General features: G+C 35.7%; 1 protein-coding gene across 5 annotated transcripts in view; it reads right to left on the reverse strand.

Annotated features, from left to right (window-relative positions):
- Positions 1-23770, reverse strand: part of LOC127838717 (LIM and senescent cell antigen-like-containing domain protein 1) — a 79500-nt gene that overhangs the window by 23892 nt on the left and 31838 nt on the right. The window contains exons 1-2 of one of the 5 annotated variants that reach the window (XM_052366673.1): positions 7730-8020; positions 1105-1429 (exon numbers count right to left, since the gene is read on the reverse strand). The exons of 2 other annotated variants lie outside the window; for them this stretch is intronic. In XM_052366673.1, coding sequence (XP_052222633.1) covers positions 1105-1331 — 227 coding nt within the window. In that variant the 5' untranslated portion in view covers positions 1332-1429; positions 7730-8020. Of the gene's footprint in view, positions 1-1104; positions 1430-7665; positions 8021-14622; positions 15111-23770 lie in introns of those variants that run through there. 2 more of the 5 variants (XM_052366672.1, XM_052366675.1) reach the window with 2 other exon arrangements.

The raw sequence follows: 23770 nt of genomic DNA on the forward strand, positions 1-23770 counted from the left end.
CTGGATATTTTAGAGCATGGTAAATGTTCAGTATTACTGTTTCCTAACAAATATCATAACTTCAAGGAAAATTTGCGAATCTGAAACAATTTGTTTCAATTTGTCAATTTACCAAAGCGTGAAAAGGCCCCTTTAATGCAATTTCAAACACCAAGTGTAAGCAAATAACAAATAAAATTATATGCAAGAAATGTACTAATTTAATCTAATTAAGTAAAATAGTTATTTACAAATAAAACATCAATGAATAATTTTAAGCATCATATCTTAAGCCCATAATCAGAATCGAAATGCAGTTGTTTTTTTTACATATGATGTTTGAAGTAGCGTATAGATATATGCCATGCTCTTAGAAAAGAGGGTTTAAATGCATGTGCTTAACCCTTTCAGTGCGGGAACCGAATTTTGAAGGCCTTTGCAAACAGTTTGGATCCAGATGAGACGCCACAGAACGTGGCGTCTCATCAGGATCTAAACTGTTTGCTATTCTGATAATATTCTTTGAAAAAAATCGAAGAAAATGCTAATTTTAGAAATTCAGCAGACAACATTTTAGCAGACGACAAATTTCCCAGCATGCAAAGGGTTAAAGAGTTGTCCCAGATTTGCCTGTGAGGACATCACTTTACGCTTAAACTAAGTATTTTCTGAAGAGAGACTTTCTTTTAACGAAAAATATCATTAAAGAGGAAAGTGTTTTCCCTGATTAGCCTGTGCACATGGCAAGTCCTTATCCCATAGGGAACTGAAGTTATAAGAGATATCTGAACTGGGGTGATAAGAGATATCTAAACTGGGGTAATAAGAGATATCTGTACTGAAGTAATAAGAGATATGTGAACTGGGGTAATAAGACCATATTAGAATATCCTTCTTAACCCAACCTCAAGTACATGTACACCCAGTACTTATCCCATCAGAGACTAGCCCAGTACCGGTAGAGGTGATATTTCCCTGAACTCATAGTCATTACTCCCAACCAGACAGACTCTCCTTTTTACATTTTCAACAAAAAAATCAACAAAAATCAACTAAGCAAATTAATCCTTTAAAGTCATTCAACTGTCAAAGTTTGAGCGAGATCCGCCTGCTGAAAATACTTACCCAGTTTGTATTCCATTTGGAATAGAGGGTATCCCATTAGGGACAGAGGGTATGGGAGACAGTCCCCCAAACTGATTTACGTTCATCCCTGCTGGTCCGTTACCATGGTTACCATCGTCATGGTGATGCTCCCACCGTCTCCTGAACAGGTTGCTCTGCGTACGTTCACTCAGTGACTGCAGCCGCAACGGCTGGGGAGGTCGGGATGGCGTTGACTGTAGAGACATCCTTTTTTTCTCTCTCTGATTTATGCAGTATAAAGCTTCGCTTAGCAGTTTATTCGCTTCAATAATTTCTAGCAGTCCTTTTAAATCGTTGGGTGAAACTACACCAGCATCATTAATTTTAATTGTAGGTTGCAGTTTAATGTTTTTGCCATGTGTTTTTTTCCCTTTTTGCCATGTGTGTTTTGTTTGCCATGTGTTTGGCAGTTTACTTTTAATAAGGTGAATAATTATTCCAACAAATTCAACTCATAGAGGCCTCATTGTTGCAGATTATGCTCTAATTCCTGAGTACTTGACACATGCTCACTCTATATTTAGTACTGGCATTTTCAGTTGTTTGGATACAATTATTGAAGATTTATCTGTTTAATGTTATAATTTTTATTTATTGCTTTTTGGTATGTTGACAAAGCACATAAGCAAACTGATTCAACCTAAATTTATTACTACATATATACCGATAAACTACGATATAAAACTGCCATTGTCCAATCACTGGCATTAGTATAATACATGAGATGACATAAGTACTGGTTAACCATTTTTCTCAAGAAAAGTGTGTGTACATCAACAAATTGCATGTACATGACTTAACTACTTTTAATATGGCAAAAATTACAAATTCAAAACAAAACAAAAACCAGCATCATATATTAAATTGAAGAAATGTCATTTGACATTTTGCATATTTGCCCTTTTATGATTGGATAAGAGTTAAGTTCTCTTTCAAATACACACCTTTACAATCATATCTACGCAATAGTCAACATTGAAGAAAACAGTTAGTTTCACTGACAATAAGCTAAGTAAACCCTGATCAGACATTCAAAGAGTCTGTTTGTTTTCAAAGCATACAGTGCATCATGTTCAAAAAAATTATCTGCATTTAGCACTTTCTATTTTCATTCTTTATCTGCATAATTATAGATATTTTTATTTACATTCTTTATCTGCATCTAGTACTTTCTATTTACAATTTTTATCTGCATCTAGTACTTTCTATTTACATTCTTTACAAATATAAATATCATTTAATAGATGTATCCTATCATTACATCTGTAATATCTAGATTGATGTAACTCATGGCCAAGGTTTACCAACAAGAGCTGTCAGAGGACAGCGCGCTCGACTATTTGAGAGCTTGACAGAATACGTAAGCCATCATGGGGAAATTGTTCATATTCAATAATTTATTAGACGATCTTTCAAAAATAAAAAAAGGGAAACAAAAAATTTTTTTGGAGGGGGGGGGGGGGGGGGTAGGGGGATGAGAGGGGTGTATAATGTGGGTGTGGTTATTTATTAGATGATGTTTAAAAAAAAAATTGGGAGGGGGTGGGGTGATAGAGGGGGTGGGGGTGAGAGGGGAGTATAATGTGGGGTGGGGTAATTTATAAGATGATGTTTAAAAAAAAAAGTGAATATTTTTTTGAGGGGGGGGGTGTGGGGGGGTGGGGGTGAGAGGGGGTATAATGTGGGTGTGGTTATTTATAAGATGATGTTTAAAAAAAAATTTTTGGGGGGGGGGGGGGGGGGGTTGGGGGGGGTAGGGGTGGTGGGGGGTAGGGGGGGGGGGTGAGAGGGGGGGTATTATGTGGGGTGGGGTAATTTATCAGATGATATTTAGGGGGGGGGTGAGGTTTGGGGGAGGGGGAGGGATTCTGGTAGGGCGTGGGGTATTGTTTGGGTGGAATCCAATGTGGTATTCAGGTAAGTGTTGTTTTGTCAAAGTAATAATAAAATGTGATCCCAAATAAAAAAGTTATGGCAATTTAAGCAAAATGTTCAATTATCTAAGTGTAAAAGGGGCCATAATTATGTCAAAATGCATGATACAGTGGTCTGCTCTTGTTTATAGGTTGGGGTCATGTTGGTAAACAAGTATGCAACATATAAAAGCAATATGTCAAAGGATATAGGAAATATTTCGGGTAGTACGCAAACTTTTACATAGATTTATCAATAATATGCATATTCTAAGTATAAAAGGGGCAATAATTAAGACAAAATGCTTGATAGAGTTGTCTGCTCTTGTTTATAGGTTGGGGGTCATGTTGGTAAACAAGTATGCAAAATATAAAAGCAATATGTCAAGGGACAATGAAAATAAATGGGGTAGTACGAAAACTTTAACATTTGCTGCATATTCTAAGTCGAAAAGGGGCCATAATTATAACAAAATGCTTGATAGAGTTGTCTGCTCTTGTGTATAGGTTGGGGTCATGTCGGTAAACAAGTATGCAAAATATGAAAGCAATATGTCAAGGGACAAAGAAAATATTTGGGGTAGTACGAAAACTTTAACATTTGCACGCTAACGCCGACACCGGGGTGAGTAGGATAGCTCCACTATTATATTTCATATATAATAGTCGAGCTAAAAAGGTATAAACACTAACAGTTGTATCATAATAAAACTCATTATTTGACAGCATTTGGGCCAGAGAAGTCAGTAAATAATTTAATCAATTATGTAGGTAAATTCACATAATGGATTCAACTTATACATGTAACTACATGCATAATTTGATAACAATTAGAAATTGTCAATTTACAAAGATTGGGTAAATGTTAATAAGGACAGTCAACTGACAGAAGATTTGAATTTCATATTAAGGCTGATTTTGACACTGATAAAGGCATCATCACGTGTGCTTGCAAGCACCTATTGCCATTTGTGAATAATTTAAAATCTTTTATAAAAATCTCATCAAAATTTCAAAGAAAATACCTGCTTGTTAAGCTGAATAAATTTGACACATAAAAACATTTTTCTTGAGTTTATTGACCTTATATTCCTACTCGTATTATTGTACATATCCAAGACACCAAAAAACAAGAGGCTCATGAGGGCCTGAATCGTTCTACTGCTATAAACACTGTGCAAGTTTGGAAAGAATAAGATGGAAACTGCAGTGTACTTAATCGCGCAAACAAGGAGAATTTTCTCAAATTCAAGGGGAGATTAGTGTGTACTTATTTCTCCGATACTGCTCATATTCAATAGGGTTCAAGTCCTCATTGATATAAAGATACTGTGCAAATATGGAAATAATTGGATGAAAACTGTGAAATTAATTGCATAAACAAGCGTGATTTTACAATTTTCTCATATTCAAGGGGAAGTCATTCTGGACGTTGTGCTCAGGTGAGCTAAAAAGCAGCATAGACACCCGCATACAAAACACCATCTCCCCATAGTCAGAACATTTGTGGTGCTGGTTGATTAAAATAGTATCATAGATAAGCAAAAAAATTACGTTGTGACCTTGACCTATAAGTTTACGAGATGGTTCTTACATGCAGTAATGGATCCCATATCTAGCAAGATGCACTAAAAATGGGGATGTTACAGTTATAACTGTTAGTTTGACCTTGACTTTTGAGCCCCTAATATTGCTCTTGCAACACTAGAGTAAGTAATTTGTGCAAATTGTTTCAAAATTGCATGATAAATGATTGAGTTATAATAGTCTTCAAGAGTATTATTATGAGTAATACCCAAATATGACTAATATTAACATGACCATTAGGCTAGGGAGAAGGGTGTTATTGACCCATATTGCATTGCCACATGGGTGAACATTTGCATTTAGTTCAAACAACAAATGACAAATTTATAGCCTGAAAAGCTGTATAACGCACAATTTGACCTGTGACATCTAAGTGTGAACTTGACTTTTCAGCTATAAAGACAGGGGTATTACAGAGGCACTTGTTAGCATTTGGCAGTATATGAATATAATTTCATGTGTAGCTATGATTGCATCAATACACGATTGTTACTAAGATATTTTTTTATATATTCTTGAAATGATGGAATTATAATGCACAGTGTTTTTGGTACAGTTCAGCTCACGCGAAACCAACAAAGTCAGCGGCTACAGCTTCTTTTGTTTGGTACTTATTGTTTCAATATGAGTCTATATTATAATAAAATGAAAATACCGTTAACAAACCTTTCAATAACATATCATCACAGCAAATTGATATTTTCTGGCTCTGTTTTGATATTTTTGGTATCATTTACAAGATGGCCAGTAAATTAACCCTCAAAGGTATATAACATTAACTGAATAGGGAAGTGTCAACTTCTGGTCAAGTGACATTTCCGAATGAATGTACATTACTGACATGCATATTTAGAGAGTTAATTGGTTCTTGATAAGCAGCGTTTCACACCTTAAATTTTTAAGCTTGATGTTATCTGATGTTTTTGAAAAAAGTAGCCAATGCTATAAACCTGCTAACTATTAAGGCTATATGTATAAATGAATTAAACATAGACAATTTTGCAAAAACTACAAATGAAAACAACTACATTGTATCTTATTAATGGTATAGTTTTACAAACAATTTTTATTTGTTTCAATGTTGTTGTTAATATACTGTACATAAGCCTATTTAAGAACGATCTCATAGTCTAGTTAACTACAATCATTTTTTAATTTAATATTTCATTTAATTAAGGTTACTAAAAATTATGTACTAAACCATGTTATTTATCACCATCAAATATTGTTTCTATTTGTTTTGTTAAATTAAAACTTTTTTCCATAACACATGTGTGATGTAATTTCTCATGTTTTATTACACTTTACAGCGAGCTGTCATCTTTGACCTCAAACATAAATTTATAATGTCAAACAATAGAAAACATATGTAGAGGTCTTTTTGCTACTGGGATACGAACAAACATGTATCTGTTTTGTACTAAGCACAATGTAGATTAAAGACAAGGCTTAAATGACACAGAAATTAATTAATTGTATACAATACAATAACACTGAGTGTTAATAGAAAGAGTTTGAGTAATGAATCTATAAAAATATCCTTAATTCATAGTTACGTGTCATTATACCTATTGAAGGGCAAGAAAAAAACATTGCATTTCCAAAGATTTAACATTGAAGTAGTAAATGTTGTTCAAAGGTTAATAATTATTTAAAGAAAGAGTATATATTCTTACATTCACAGAAATGAATTATTGCACACTAAATTCACATTAGGGTCAAGATCATTTTGTTGAGGCAGCAAATGTCATTTTGTAAATATTTTTATGATCTAAAAAAAAATAATATTTTACTAAAAATATCTGATCAGGAATTATATTAAGTTTTTTTAATAAAAAACATGCACACAGAAACTCAGTATCTTACAGTTTGGATTCTTAATGTTTAATTTCCAGTTCAAGCTAGATCTGGCAACATATAAGTAAATACCTCAAACAAACTCTTTTGTGAGGTATACAGTGAATAGCCACAAGTACATAAAGAAACATAATTTATCTGTTTTCATTACATTAGATTAAATTGTGTACAGGTTCCTATGAAATGAGATGAACAATTATTAAATATCAGTTATGCAGCACTGAAACACTATTGATCTTACAGTATACATATTAATGTTAACCTACATTCTTAACCCATTCATGCCTAGCGTCCTGAAAAAAGGACATTGCAAACAGCGCAAACCCAGATGAGACGCCGTATCATGCGGCGTCTCATCTGGGTGTACGCTGTTTGCTTGAAGGAATTTCTGTAAGAATTGTCTAAATATAGAAATAAATATACTAGACATCCCTAATTTTGGAAATAAATTGATCCAACTTAGAAGGATGAGAGAGTCCACTAGGCATTAATGGGTTAATTTCTCTCAACAATGCTTGGAAACCCAATTTTTATGAGCAGTGCTCTGGGAAAATGGGGCTTAATGGATTTGCTGAAAGTGTCACCCCAAGGTTAGCCTGCGCATGGACGACACGTTCTGCCCAAACTGTATTATTGCTATGAAGAGACTTCATTTAAACGAAAAATGCAATAAAAGAGGACAGTGTCGTCCCTGTTTTATAATGCACACACTAAGCACATGCATTAAGCCCTGTTTTCCCACAGCAAGGCTCATAGGTAGAAACCTACAGGAGGTTTAATTAACAGGTAATGAGTATTCCAGGCTAGAAACAAATGAATCCCTGAAACACAGTTGGCAAAATATTGCTTTACACCTGTTACAAGTTCACATGCAAACTGATTGGTTAAAATATTTTGAACAATTCTACAGACATAAGCAAGATGAAAATCATGTTATTTGCATGTTGAATGCATGCAAATTAATTATACATTTAATAAGATGTTCAGATGTACTACCGCATGAATGTAGCAGTATCAGTAAGTAACTGTAAATTTTACTCTTGACTTATATCCATTTATACATTGCATGCAAATAATCTTCAATTTAATTCCTACAGTTTTTTCTTTTTGTTGAACACATGGCAAAAACACCACTTATTACAACCAACATATTCCGATAATTGGAAAGTTCTACACATCATACTCTAGTCTGAATATTCACTTCAACCATGCAGAGGTATTCACTATAAACATCCTCCTATTTTCACCTGCTGACAGGTTATATCCCACCTTCACCTACTTTCCTCACCAGTAATAGGCTAGCATCCACTCTAGCTGTCACTCTTACCACTTAATTGCACCACACAACTGTCATTGCATGCTAATTATATAGTATGCAACTTAAGGCAGAAACAGTTTACCTTCTGATAACTGTTTCACTGAATAGAACAGATAATTAAATCATAAATTCAAAATTAATAAACTCAAAGATGAAAAATACTGAAACTAACACTAACATCCAATTCGCCTCCTTATCTAAAAACAACAACACCCGATATCCTGTATATTTTTTAATTTAAAGGTATCTAGTAACTTTACAAACATGGTTGTAAACCCTGTCAACTAAGCGTAAAATTTAATACTACACTACTTGCGATCTATCTTTAACCGATTAGAGGGGGTTCAAGATGCAATCAGATTAAAATTTCAATCCAAACATGTCTTATTATAACAAGTCAATGGAGATTATATAATGTGGTAAAAATCTATTGGTAGCCATTATTTTGATGAACCATACAAGACTTTTAATGGAGACAGTTATGTATTGTGTTATAACATTGGTTAATGTAACAACTTCAAAAGGAATTTGTTCACCTTGATTTTATTCTTAAACCTCATTCAAATATTTATACGGTCTGTCTCCTTGACACATTGTGGAAGTCAATTCAAATTCAATGTTAACAAATGCTTTAGGAACAGTTAAATTTATGACAGTAAGAGATTTAACTTAAACCTTACAAACAGTAGTTGCACCCTCCCTACTCACAAAAAAAACAATATATTAAAACTTTTTTTAGCTTAAATGAAAGTTTACTTCAACTGTGATATATTATTAAAAGAAGCAAATACGCTCTGCTAATAAATGTGATCAAAAGTATTTTGATGTGCAAAGAGCAAACCATTGAAAAAAGTAGAGGACAAAGTATAAGTATTACGCAGCAAGCTTTGCCAAGAGTCACGCAATGTTTGCTCTTTATGCTAGCTTAAATCTAAAGTTAACCGAATTTTCCTTGTTTAGTGATATTTATACCAGCACTGAATTAATGTTTACACTGGCATCAGTTTTCCACTTGAGTCAGTAGGTGATATCAAATATTCTCCATATCCTATGAAAACAGGCCTGATACCAAGGGACTATTGTCCTTGTTAAATATTACCATAATCCGGGATTGTAAATCATTGCTGAATGGGAAGGGATGAAGGTTTTATATTTCAATATGTTTTTGTGGTTTTGTTGGGGATTTATTTTATGGGCATATGACCTCAAATCATTAGTAATTCTATAAAGGAATGCAATTGTAAAATACATGTATTGTGATAATCTCACAATGTAAATGCTTCACCAAATATGATTATTGCTAAATATCTAGTATGTTTACAAGAGCTTTGTCACCGACAAGACAGAAGGGCCCTACCTGGTTAATGTTGTCGGAATTAAAAGACTGGATCTTTAAACATTTCATTATTCTAGCTTAAGTATTTTTTAGTAATGGTAGATTTCAGTTCTCAGTTATTTCTCCAACCACCCTATTTATAAAGATGATCATTTTTCTCTAGCTATCATCACAGGTGGAAGTAACGTACCCAGGATAGTATTTTTCATATATATATTTTTTAGGAGCCCAATATATTCAAATTAATGTATAAAATCATGTTTAATGAGAAAAAATTGACAAAGAGCCATGAAAAAAAAATCCCCACCCTCTGATATTGGAATTATAACAAGGTCATTAACTAGACTTTATTATAGACCTGTCTTCGCGGGCCGCAAACATGTCAAAAATAGCTTTAATCCAAAGCATCCCTTGATCCTACTATGGGCAATTGGACAACCTTTCAAGAAAAGTTAACTTTAAAAATATCTGTCCAGCCGTTAACTCACAGTCGGTCGAAAACCGAGCAATATTTCGAGTCCGTTTGTCAACACGAATAAATGTTCTACAGATTTTCAAACAATATTTTTTAGTTTTTGCCCCTTAATCGATAGCTCCCGTCCTATTCCTTTGAAACAACGAAGCGTGTCAAATAATGCATGCATATGCAACCACTTACCCCTAAAAACTTATTCCAATACAATCAGAATGAAAAGTAATTTCCATTTATTCACATTTATTAAAACATCGTTGTTGTTGTTGATTGCATATTTATGTGCCTGGCTCTGTCAGTGTAATTCACTGCTAAGCCGGGTTCAAGAGCGATGGCTTCTTTCGTTTTCAAGTAAATCAAATTTAGAGTTAAAACAGTTGTTGCAAAGAAAATATAACATTTTGGAATTAGTTTTTAGGGGTAAGTGGTTGCATATGCATGAAGAAATAAATTTACTGGAACGTGGCCTGTGACCTGATTGACCTATTGACTAAAAAATAAAAAAAACTTTCTTTTCCTAACAAGTAACCAAAATAATAGTTTGCAGTGTCATAGGTCCAAGCGTTCTCTAGAATTCCACAGGAAACAAATGGTCTACAGACCCACCATCCATCTGACCAACAGACATGTGTAGCAATGTACACCGAATTTTTCCAAGGGGCCATAATACTTCTTCTACTTCTCGATTGCCACTTGGGAGTCCAGAGGCAAGGAAGAATCAAGTGGTCTTATGCATTATGTCTCCACCTGTCTGTTTAGCTTCTCTTGCAGGCTGAGAAGTCAGAGGCACCATTAACCCTCTCTTGCACGCTGAGAAGTCCAGGCCCCGTTTAGCTTCTCTTGAGGCTGAGAAGTCCAGGCCCCATTTAGTTACTCTTGCAGGCTTAGAAGTCCGGAGGCCCCATTCAGCTTCTCTTGCAGGCTGAGAAGTCCAGGCCCCGTTTAGCTTCTCTTGCAGGATGAGAAATCAGAGCAATACATTTTCCCTTACTCATTAATGGTAAAGGATGTGTTCAGCCGTTTGTTCGTTTTTTTTCTTCACTTTACCAACCTTATGATGACTGGAACCTCTTGTGCATGTGTTGGGGGCATTCATAATACAGTCAATCTTGTATTTAGAGACCACTAAAAGGAGTAACCAAAAGTGGTCTCTTAATAAAATGGTCTTTAAATAAAAAAAGGCCATTTGTGATGAATGCGGACCTTTGATTTTAAATCCAGATATCGGATTATCTCCTTTTAACACAGCGATTTCTGCATTTGTAATCAAATGAATCTAAATATAAATAAAATTAATAAAACAATTTTTTACTTAAAAAAAGTTGTAGTTGTTCTCTCTAATTCTAAATACAATGTAAATGGTTTGCACTGATAATGGGTTTTTCCGACTCCAAACTCATTCGTGATTAAATGTACGTGCACTTTTACTCTTCGACACTTCAAATACCCGAATTTTCTCATTTAACGTTATTACTTTCCGTTTTAACATTTTAATTTCTGCATGTAAGCTTATATATATCTGACTCGATTATGGTACATAGGGAAATAAATATAACACCTTGATTGAAAACTAAATAAACACACCTGATTGGAAAATTTGCTAACACAAACTAATTAGCATAATAACAATTACATTTTTTAATGAACAGATTTTGCTGCATGTTACCGATTATTAGTTTATTTTTTACACCTCTCGAGAACACTGTGAAAATGTTTGTCTCGTCGGCGCATTGTTTCTGCAATAAAATCGGCGATTAAATTTGTCACTTAATGTCCCACATAGTAAACTCGTTAACCCGTAGACTGTTGGCAATACCTCACTGTATTATTCGACACCAAAAATTGATACGCAGTCAGCATTAACACCGGTCAGAATCAGTCATCGAGACAAAGGAAAATGGCTGGTGTGAAATCAAAACAAAGGTTAATCGTTCATGTTATCGGCTTAGATAAACAATCAACACTGATTTGTCCCTGAACGGTCAACAGATTTACCACTTTTACCTCAAAGCGGTCGCTTAATTCAAGACTCGGGCATCAAAATACACTAAAATCAGTGGTCGCTGGTCGCGTAAGACAAAAGTTCCTTAATACAATATGAAAATATAGTTAAAACGCTCATGCGGGGTTAAAAGTGGTCGCATAAGACATAAGTCGCTTAATTCAAGTGGTCGCAAGCACAAGATTGACTAGAGTATCAAGTTGTTGTTGTTCACATCTTACAACATATATCACCAAAAACATTTTCAGTGGACATGCAGTTACCTGTATCAGGTTAAATTCTCATCATTACAATATAGGTCAAACAAAATGCTGTTTAACCAACATAATATCATACAAGTCTACACATTTTAAAGAACCAAATAGACACAAGTCTGTAAATCCTTGATGAATTAAAAAAAAAATTGCAGTAAGTCCTCAAAGGTCGTTAAACATGCTTTAAGGAATAATACTTTGCAAACACTTGTATGAACAAGTGCCACAGTCACATAAAAATAAGACCAAAGGGAGTTTATTCTGCAGCGCTTATAGACAATTAATGGACGATGTATTACCCCTTGTAACAGTCTTATATAAATAACATATTAAAACTCTTTTAACATCTGTGTCATCTAACATCTCCTTCGCTGTTGTGGATGCATGCAAAATGGTCACACCTGAGTAACAAACAGATTTTCATTTTCATGTGTAATATATACTTGTATTAAAACTTCGTAGGGCATGTGGATGTTTACATTTTGAGCTTTTAGTACTCTAAGCTTTCTTAACAATGAATACAAATTTGGAACATAATTAAAGCATATTTTTGTTATGGATGGAATATAAATTATATGTGTAACCAATATGTTTACATACGTTAGAGTTCAGAAAGTGACCGATCAGTAAATCTTTGTAAAATCAGATGTGTTCAATGCAAACCTCATTTTATACCCTGTAAATGCACAATTGAGTATTCAAAACTTACCATCTTTTTCATATTTTGAGATGTTAGAAAACCGTAAAAAATACTTTGTTTAAATTATTTTGACCATATAAACAAGAGATGTCTGTTTTCCCAAAATGTTATTTTAAACTCTACACCATAAGCATTATCCTATTACGCAAATCAAATTTACATTTTCTGTTCAACCATGCTTCCTGCATTAACAAATTTAATGCAAATTTTATAGTTCCTTTACTCAGATTTCATGCAGGTACAATATGCATTTTTATTACAGTTTGCCTTTCTCATATCAGTTATTACAATACAAACTTAACCCATTTATGCCTCGTGGACTCTTCCATCCTTCTAAATTGGATCAATTTATTTCCAAAATTAGGGATGTCTAGTATATTAAATTCTATATTTAGAATATTTCTTACATAAATTCCATTAAGCAAACAGCCCAGACCTTGATGAGACGCTGCATCATGTGGCGTCTCATCTGGGTCTACGCTGTTTGCCAAGGCCTTTTTTCTAGATACTAGGCATAAATGGGTTGACAAAAAACTTGGTAAAAGGAACTTAATTTTCAGTTAATTTGCTTTTTGTAGAAAACTGTTAAATCATTATTATTCGTGGGACATTATGTTCCTTTGATTTTGTGGGTTGACTGACCCACATTTTAACACAATTACATTTGAAAAAGACCAACACTCTTTCCTCTTAATTTTCAACAAGAGCACTGCATAGCGGGTGCCAACACTCCGCTGCGAGTGCAGTTTTGAATAAACAAAAGCTTGTCAACAGATTTTTATTTATTTATAAGAGGTCACAGTGACCTTGACCTTTGACCTAGTGACCCAAAAATGGGTGTGGTGTTAAGAACTCATCAAGGTGCAACTACATATGAAGTGTTAAAGTTGTAGATTTCAGAGCCAATGTTCAGGTTTTAGCACGACGCGGACGGCTATGACAATACCTCGGGTTTTCTCCGAAAAAAGCCAAGCTAAAAATCAGAAATCATTAAATTTACGTGTCTTCCTACTTCTTTTTTTTAGACCACAAAAGGTCATGCCTTTACAGAATGCCTTAAATGTCTCATTGATACTTATATAGTTTACACTCTAGAGCTAAACCCTTTACCACTTAACCCTTTGAATGCTGGGAAATTTGTCTTCTGCTAAAATGTCGTCTGCTTAATTTTTAAAATTAGCATTTTCTTCGATTTTTTTCAAAGAATACTATCAGAATAGCAAACAGTTTGGATCCTGATGAGACGCCACGTTCTGTGGCGTCTCATCTGGATCCAAACTGTTTGCAAAGGCCTTCAAAATTCGGTTCCCGCACTGAAAGGGTTAAACACCTTTGTTACAAGTAACAATATTCAAGTTTTAAAGACTTCATTTCAAACCCTTTGATACTGATGAGCAGTAAACAGCATAAAAACTGAACAGACTGCGAGTTACTCGCAGGCTGTTCTGGTTTTATGCTGTTTGCACATAGCCATTTTCACTTTGCTTCTGAGAGAGAAAGGGTTTAAGTTCAAGACTGTACCATTGGGCTAGTTTGATGCTTTTATATGAATCTATATAAAACCCCAAATCATCCAAGTGCCATCAACAATATTTTCATAACATACAATTCAAGGGAAGTAACTTATTCTTTATTTACACACCCAGTTACCTACCTTTGAAAGCAACAATAATAGGGTAAAATTTTGATAATGAAATCCGGATTTAATGGCACAAACTCAAGTTTTGCAAGCATCATTGGATACCACATTCCACATTTGCACTGTGAAGTGTTGATAAGGCCATATCATTGCTCACAAATGCATGTATGCTGTTCTCATAAAGTTGAACACCTTCATAATATAACATAGTTATCGGAACAATTAATTTAATTCTGTTACAATTTTGAGTGCAAGGCAGGCTTTGACATTGAGGCTAATGCCTCATATTTGTGCAATTTTTAACATAGCTTGTATTATAGAAATCTGAAATCAAAGCAGAAACCTTAACACTATTATTAGCAATTAAATAAAGGAGAAAACAATGAAACCATATATGACAAGATATTTTTCATATTTACCTGTCAGAAATAGTGGACTTGGAACTCAAACTTCTAACCAATTTTGATTTTTCAGCCATTATGTGCTCTTGTTGAAAATGATCAACTAAATGTACAGTCTTATCTTAAAGGAATTTGAGTCGTTTTAATTACAAAAAGCACTTATTGGTTTTATTTTTGATTGTTGGATAGTAAATTTAGGTTCCAATTTGCAGCAAATTAAAATTCCAAGAATAACCAATTGCACATCCAAATAAAGTAATTTTACCATTACACTAAAGTCTTTTAGAATATTCTAAACAAAAAACAGTGTTCTTTTTGCTGATGTTGTTCTTTCACATTCCAATATGTAACGAAAGTTTTGCTGTTACAGCAATTCTCGAAATGATGCAGAATATCTTGTGCTCTAGTACACATATCTCCACTCAGCTCAATAAAAGTTGGCACTGTCTTTTATTATTCACAGAAAGCAGAATGCAAATACACCATATTGATTTCCCTGAGCTCAAACCAGGTCCCATTCTACTACATTCTACCATTTGGCATTTAACTTCACGAATTTCATATTATGCATCTGGATTGATGGTAGCACATTCCAATAATCAATGTTAATGTTTTATTGGTTTTTAATAAATATTCATGAAGTATATTTATATAATCTTTTTTATTTTGTTTTCAGTATTAAAATCATTTAACGAAAAATAATACAAAGATGTGTCAAATGCAGTTGAAAAAAGCCGTAATTTTCAGTTTTTATTTCAACAGAAAACGTACGCGATTTCAATACACAAAGTTACAGTAATTGATAGTACTTCATTTTGCTTTAAGGCAGATACACATAATTTATTAGTAAACAATATCCATAATCTCACTGATACATCTATACCATTTCAATGGCACTGAACAGTTTGGATATACAAGTAAAATTCCCTCAATATGTAAAATCAATCAAATTATAGAAAACTCTGCTCATTTACAAGCCAAACATCAAACTAAATTATAAGCAGCAAAACATTTTCAACAATTTTGTAACTCAATTGGTAGCTGTCACCACATAACTTTTCAATCACTGCCGGAAAACACTGCCCTTGGTGGTTATAACTTGGTACAAATCATGCACTTGATTAACTTTTATTTCTAGTTAATTTAGTCATCCCTGTAAATGTAAACAACACTTGTATTGTTAACTTTAGATGGCTACTTCACCATCAGTATTTGCATCAAGTGGCCACAATAATGTGTTAAGTAATGATTAAAACAAGATACTGTTTGTTACACTTGATAATCATACAATGAAGTGATTGTTGCTCTGTATATTACAAGTACTGGCCTCATCTACTAAAGGAACTTGTAATTAGGTTGAAGACAACCATCAGAATGTGAGTTTTGTGTAAGACCAGAGCAGACATTTAACCCTTTGCATGCTGGGAAATTTGTCGTCTGCTAAAATGTTGTCTGCTGAATTTCTAAAATAAGCATTTTCTTCGATTTTTTTCAAGGAATACTATCAGAGTAGCAAACAGTTTGGATCCTGATGGGACGCTCATCTGGATCCAAACTGGTTGAAAAAGGCCTTCAAAATTCGGTTCCAGCACTGGAAGAGTTAAACAAGCATCAATGATATGCAAATTCATCAGAAACTTTATCAAGTCAGTGCACTTAATAATTAAACAATTGCCAAACAATTTCATAAGGCAAAAGCAGAAGGCCTTCCCCTGACACCCGCTTGAACATAAGCGTTTGGTCAGCTTTTGTGATGTTTCAAGAACCGTAAAAACAAGGGCTGTTTGTAAAACATGCATGCCCCCCATATGGGCTGTCCGTTGTAGTGGCAGCCATTGTGTGAATACGATTTTTGTCACTGTGACCTTGACCTTTGACCTAGTGACCTGAAAATCAATAGGGGTCATCTGCGGGTCACGATCAATGTACCTATGAAGTGTCATGATACTAAGGCAAAAGCGTTCTTGAGTTATTATCCGAAAATCATTTTACTATTTTGGGTCACCGTGACCTTGACCTTTGACCTTGTGACCTCAAAATCAATAGGGGTCATCTGCAAGTCATGATCAATCTACCTATGAAGTTTCATGATCCTAGGCGTATGCGTTCTTGAGTTATCATCCGAAAACCATTTTACTATTTCAGGTCACCGTGACCTTGACCTTTGACCTAGTGACCTCAAAATCAATAGAGGTCATCTGCGAGTCATGATCAATCTACCCATGAAGTTTCATGATCCTAGGCGTATGCGTTCTTGAGTTATCATCCTGAAACCATTTTACTATTTCGGGTCACCGTGACCTTGACCTTTGACCTAGTGACCTCAAAATCAATAGGGGTCATCTGCAAGTCATGATCAATCTACCCATGAAGTTTCATGATCCTAGGCGTATGCGTTCTTGAGTAATCATTTAAAAACCATTTTACTATTTCAGGTCACCGTGACCTTGACCTTTGACCTAGTGATCTCAAAATCAATAGGGGTCATCTGCGAGTCATGATCAATGTACCTATAAAGTTTCATGATCCTAGGCCCAAGCGTTCTTGAGTTATCGTCTGACAACCACCTGGTGGACGGACCGACAGACCGACCGACCGACATGAGCAAAGCAATATGCCCCCTCTTCTTCGAAGGGGGGCATAAAAATATACAAACATACAGTCATGTATCATTAGCACAAAATGTTCTGAGCAAGTTTCCCGAAGATTGGGTAATACATTTGACCACCAGTGTGTTCACAAACTTAATTTTTTTTTGACAAAGTGGCCTAGTTTTTTTTATCCCACCGATAACCCAGGTCGAACTTGGCACTTCTCAACACCTCTATCTTTAATTTTAAACCCCCCACCAAAACATCATTTTGTCAAATGTTCTGACCATGAAGAATTTAGGCAATAAATGTGGTGGCTAGAGCGTTCACAACCTTTGTTTATATGTAATTTGACTTTGGGACCTATTTTTTTCATTCCATTTGACCCAGTTTCAATCTCAGCCAATGTTTCATTAGGGTAAAGCTTGCCTCTAGAGCCTTCATAAGTTTTTTCTTTGATTAAAAAATTACCTTGTTTTTGACCTTGTGTATCAAATTTTTCTGTGTTATGATCATTGGAACGAATGTCATAATTCTTTAGTGCAGGTTTTTTTAAAGATTGGGCACTAAATGTGACCTTTAGAGTGTTCATTATATATAAGGCAAATATTGACAACCAACCAAAAACACACAAAGGACAAAAGGCGAACACAAAATCTCACCATGTTGTCTGAAACAAAAGCACAAATAAAGCTAAAGAGACAAACAGTGCACACAATAATAAGGGCATACCTATATGACCCCATTAATAATTGTTTAAGTGGGCAAAATGATAGTTTTAGATTAGTTCCCACACAGAAAGTGTTATCATTCTTGCCCAGCATGCCGATATAATGACAAATTGAATTGCCAATGTCATTTCACATTACCCAATTACCATGTAACCTTTACCACTTTCCATGTACATTCATCTGCATGTTAGTTCTCTTTTTTTGGTTTAAAAACAAGAAATGTGTTTGTCAGAAACACTATATAATGTCCCCTACTGGGCCACTTTAATCTTTTAACAAAAGGGCCAAGATGGCCCTAGTTCGCTCACCTGAGAGGAGTGGGTTCATTCAATCTTTACCAAATGTCAAACTTGACCTAGATATTGTCCAGACATACATCCTGGTCAAGTTTCATCATTATTTCATCTGCGAGTCATGATCAATATACCTATGAAGTTTCATGATCCTAGGCGTAAGCATTCTTGAGTTATCATCCGGAAACCATTTTTCTAAGTTGAGTCACCGTGACCTTGACAGCCATTGAGTGAATACGTTTATGGGAACTGTGACCTTGACCTTTGACCTAGTGACCTGATAATCAATAGGGGTCATCTGCGAGTCATGATCAATATACCTATGAAGTTTCATGAACCTACAGTGTAGGCATAAGCGTTCTTGAGTTATCATCCAGAAACCATTTTACTACTTCAGGTCACCATGACCTTGACCTTTGACCTAGTGACCTGAAAATCAATAGGGGTCATCTTCGAGCCATGATCATTGTACCTATGAAGTTTCATTATCCTAGGCATAAGCGTTCTTGAGTTATCATCCAGAAACCATTTTACTATTTCAGGTCACCATGACCTTGACCTTAAACCTAGTGACCTGAAAATCAATAGGGGTCATCTGCGAGTCATAATCAATGTACCTATGACGTTTCATGATCCTAGGCATTAGCGTTCTTGAGTTATCATCCGGAAACCATTTTGCTATTTCAGGTCATTGTGACCTTGACCTTTGACCTAGTGACCTGAAAATCAATAGGGGTCATCTATGAGTCATGATCAATGTACCTATGAAGTTTCATGATCCTAGGCCTAAGTGTTCTTGAGTTATCATCCGGAAACCATTTTACTATTTCGAGTCATCATGACCTTGACCTTAAACCTAGTGACCTGAAAATCAATAGGGGTCATCAACGAGTTATGATCAATGTACCTATGAAGTTTCATGATCCTAGGCATAAGCGTTCTTGAGTTATCATCCGGAAACCATTATACTGCTTTGGGTCACCGTGACCTTGACCTTTGACCTAGTGACCTGAAAATTAATAGGGTTCATCTGCGAGTCATGATCAATGTATCTTTGAAGTTTCATGATCCTAGGCATAAGTGTTCATGAGTAATCATCCGGAAACCATTTTACTATTTCGGGTCATCGTGACCTTGACCTTTGACCTAGTGACCTGAAAAACAATATGGGTCATCTGCGAGTCATGATCAATGTACCTATGAAGTTTCATGATCCTTGGCATAAGCGCTCTTGAGTTATCATCCGGAAACCATCTGGTGGACTGACGGACCTACATGAGCAAAACAATATAACCCCTCTTCTTTGAAAGGGGGGGGGGGGGGGGGCATAATGAGAAAACTGCCCCCCTCCCAGCAGCAATGTTATTCAACTGACCGGAACCATTTTTTTACTCGACTCTTGTATAAAGGAAACAAATGTTCTGAGCAAATTTCATGAAAATTGGGCCAAAAATGTGACTTCTACTGTGTTCACATGTTTTCACTAAATACATATAGAGAAAAATGCCCCGCCCACTGGCGGCCATGTTTTTTCACCGATCCCGACCATTTTCAAACTCATCAGAGATATCAATAAAACCAATGTTTTGACCAACTTTCATGATGATTGGGCAAAAATTGTGACTTCTAGAGTGTTTACAAGGTTTCTCTATAGCCAAATAGGGAAAACTGCCACTATATACATATAGAGAAAAATGCCCCGCCCACTGGCCGCCATGTTTTTTCACCGATCTCGATCATTTTCGAACTCGTCAGAGACATCAATTGAACCAATGTTTTGACCAACTTTCATAATGATTGGGCAAAAATTGTGACTTCTAGAGTGTTTACAAGGTTTCTCTAAAGCCAAATAAGGAAAACTGCCCCGCCCACTGGCGGCCATGTTTTTCAACGGATTGGAACCACTTTTGAACTCAACCAAGATAACATTAAGACAAACATTTTGACAAAGTTACACGAAGATTGGGCATGAAATGTGACTTCTACAGTGTTTACAAGGTTTTTCTTTTTTTTGACCTAGTGATCTAGTTTTTGACCCGGCACAACCCAGTTTCGAACTCGGCCGAGATTTCATTGGGACAAAACTTCTGACCAAGTTTCATGAAGATGGGACAAGAAATGTGGCCTCTAGAGTGTTTACGAGCAAATGTTAACGGACGGACGGACATACGACGGACAAAGACCGGTCACAAAAGCTCACCTGAGCAATCAGGTGAGCTAAAAATCATTTGGCAGGTTCAGATAATTATCTTCCTTTAAAGCTATTACTTCCCTTGGATTTGTGACCTTTAACCTTGAAGGATAACCTTGACCTTTCACCACTCAAAACCTGAAGCACCATGAGAGATACACATGCATGCCAAATATGAAGTTGCTATATTCAATATTGCAAAAGTTATGGCAAAATGTTAATGTTGGGGCAAACAGACAAACAAACCAACAGAGAGGGCAAAAACAATATGTCCCCCACTATAGTGGTGGGGGACATAAAAATGTTAAATTTCAGTTAGATTTAAAACAGTGTAAAACAAGCAACAAATTGAAACAGCAATTGTTTTTTCATTTATGTTAACTTAAAACCTTAGCATCTTTTTTACAAGCGCAAGGATAGAATCTTGTGCTAATTGCCTCTTATGACACAATGTAAGGGCAGTCCCATTGTAAAACATGTTGCTTTATGTATGCAAAGATGTCACTACGACCAACAAGAAAATGTCATGTATTTCCACTAATATTTCAAAACAATTAGGTCACAGATGTGATACAATACACATTCGAGGGTTGCACTACATTTATATTTGTCTGCAAAGGTATTGACAGCACAGTTCTTTGCTCTACAAACAATTATTTACTGAGGCTGTTTTTGCAGACTGCGATAAATTACATTTGTATATCGTCCCCTCCCCGCAAAAATGGCCAATCTCATTTTTGGCGTGAAAATGGGTTTTGACATTTTCGCAATGGTGAAAACGGCCCGCTTCTTCCACGAAGAATTTCAAGGTCCTATCCAATCTCCTCACAAAGTTACAACTATGTGATCATTTGGCGAAGTACAATTAAGTGGAAAAAAAATTGTGCGAAAATGTTCAAACTAAATGCAAACAAGTTAGCGGCTGATGAAAACCAGGAAATTAGTCAATTTGAGTAAGTTTTATCATTGTTAAAATATGAGAAAATTGTCTAACTTGAGCTTTGACTACAGAAACAGTCAAATGTCACTTTAAACATTATGACACATATCTAAACAAGAGCACCGCCTTGCGGGTGCAGACCGCTCATCTATTTTCTTTTTAAAGGTGAAGGGACTCTCATTTTCAATCACAAAGGAGGGAGGAGTGGAGTGAACAGGGGTGTATAGTGTGGGGTTGTGGACATTTATTACATTATCTTCCAAAAAAGCGAAAAAAAAAAAAAAAAAAAAAACAAATCCGGGGGGGGGGGGGGGGGGGGGGGGGGGGGGGGGTGGGGGGGGGTTGGGGGGCGATGGGGGGGGGGGGTTTGGGTGCGATGGTTGGACGGTATTTCAAACATAACCATTTTTAAAAAAAATGGGGGGGGGTATAGTGTGAGGGTGTGGTGGTAATTTGTGAGATGATCTTAAAAAAAAAAAAAAAAAAAAAAAAAAAAAAAAAAATTAGGGGGGGGGGGTGGGGGGGGGGGGTATAGTGTGAGGGTGTGGTGGTCATTTGTGAGATGATCTTAAAAAAAAAAAAAAAAAAAAAAAAAAAAAAAAAGGGGGGGGGAGGGGGGGAGGGGGGAGGGGGGGAGGGGAGGGCACGGGGGATGGTTTGGGTGGAGTCTATTGTGGTATGTCAGGTAAGAGTAGTTTCATCAAAGTATCAATCAAATCTAATCATAAATAAAGAAGTTATGGCAATTTTAGCAAAATTTAATAATTTGACCTTGAGAGTCAAGGTCATTCAAAGGTCAAAGTAAAATTAAAGTTGCCAGGTACAGTAACCTCATGATAGCATGTAAGTATTTGAAGTTTGAAAGCAATAGCCTTGATACTTAAGAAGTAAAGTGGATCGAAACACAAAATTTAACCATATATTAAAAGTTACTAAGTCAAAAAAGGGCCATAATTCCGTAACAATGACAACCAGAGTTATGCAACTTGTCCTTTTACTGTACCCTTATGATAGTTTGTGAGTGTTCCAAGTATGAAAGCAATATCTATGATACTTTAGGGGTAAAGTGGACCAAAACATAAATCTTAACCAAATTTTCAATTTTCTAAGTATAAAGGGCCCATAATTCCGTTCAAATGCCAGTCAGAGTTACATAACTTTGCCTGCACGGTCCCCTTATGATAGTTCATAAATCTTGCAAGTATGAAAGCAATAGCTTTGATACTGTAGGAATAAAGTGGACCTAAACACAAAACTTAATCAAATTTTCAATTTTCTAAGTATAAAAAGGGCACATAATTCTGTCAAAATGCCAGTCAGAGTTACATTACTTTGCCTGCACAGTCCCCTTATGATAGTTAGTAAGTGTTGCAAGTATGAAAGCAATAGCTTTAATGCTTAAGGAATAAAATGGACCTAAACACAAAACTTAACCAAAATTGTCAATTTTCTAAGTATAAAAAGGGCACATAATTCTGTCAAAATGCATGCCAGAGTTATCTAAATTTGCCTGCCCAGTCCCCTCATGATAGTAAGTAAGTGTACCAAGTTTGAATGCAATAGCATTGATACTTACTGAGAAAAGTGGAACTAAACGCAAAACTTAACCAAAATTTTCAATTTTTTAAGTATAAAAAGGGCACATAATTCTGTCAAAATGCACGCCAGAGTTATCTAACTTTGCCTGCCCAGTCCCCTCATGATAGTAAGTAAGTGTACCAAGTTTGAATGCAATAGCATTGATACTTTCTGAGAAAAGTGGACCTAAACGCAAAACTTAACCGGACGCCGACGCCAACGCCAACGCCAACGCCAACGCCAACGCCGACGCCGACGCCAAGGTGATGACAATAGCTCATAATTTTTTTCAAAAAATAGATGAGCTAAAAATCATCATGCACAGTTTTAGCTTCCTTCTGTAAATAGAGCTTTGTCACTGAGGTGACGAATACCCCCACCACCGCATTGACACAGAATATTTTGCATGTTGTCTTCACAAAAAACAGCGGACACCATGCTCAATGTTTAAAACGCACTTAGTGACCCTGTGACCTAGTTTTTGACCTGCCATGACCCATTTTAGAATTTGGCCTAGCCATCATCTAGAAACAACTTCTGACCAAGTTTGGTGAAGCTCGGATGATAACTACTTGAAATAGAGAGCGGACACCATGCTCAATGTTTCAAAAGCACTAAGTGACCCCGTGAACAAGTTTTGATCCGGCATGACCCATATTCGAACTTGACCTAGCCATCATCTAGATACAACTTCTGACCAAGTTTGGTGAAGCTCAGATGAAAACTACTTGAATGAGAGAGTTGACAGCATGCTCAAGGTTTAAAACTCACTAAGTGACCCCGTGACCTAGTTTTTGATCCGGCATGACCCATATTCGAACTTGACCTAGCCATCATCTAGA

Source organism: Dreissena polymorpha, chromosome 7, assembly GCF_020536995.1.
Source record: "Dreissena polymorpha isolate Duluth1 chromosome 7, UMN_Dpol_1.0, whole genome shotgun sequence".
NCBI lineage: Eukaryota > Metazoa > Mollusca > Bivalvia > Myida > Dreissenidae > Dreissena > Dreissena polymorpha.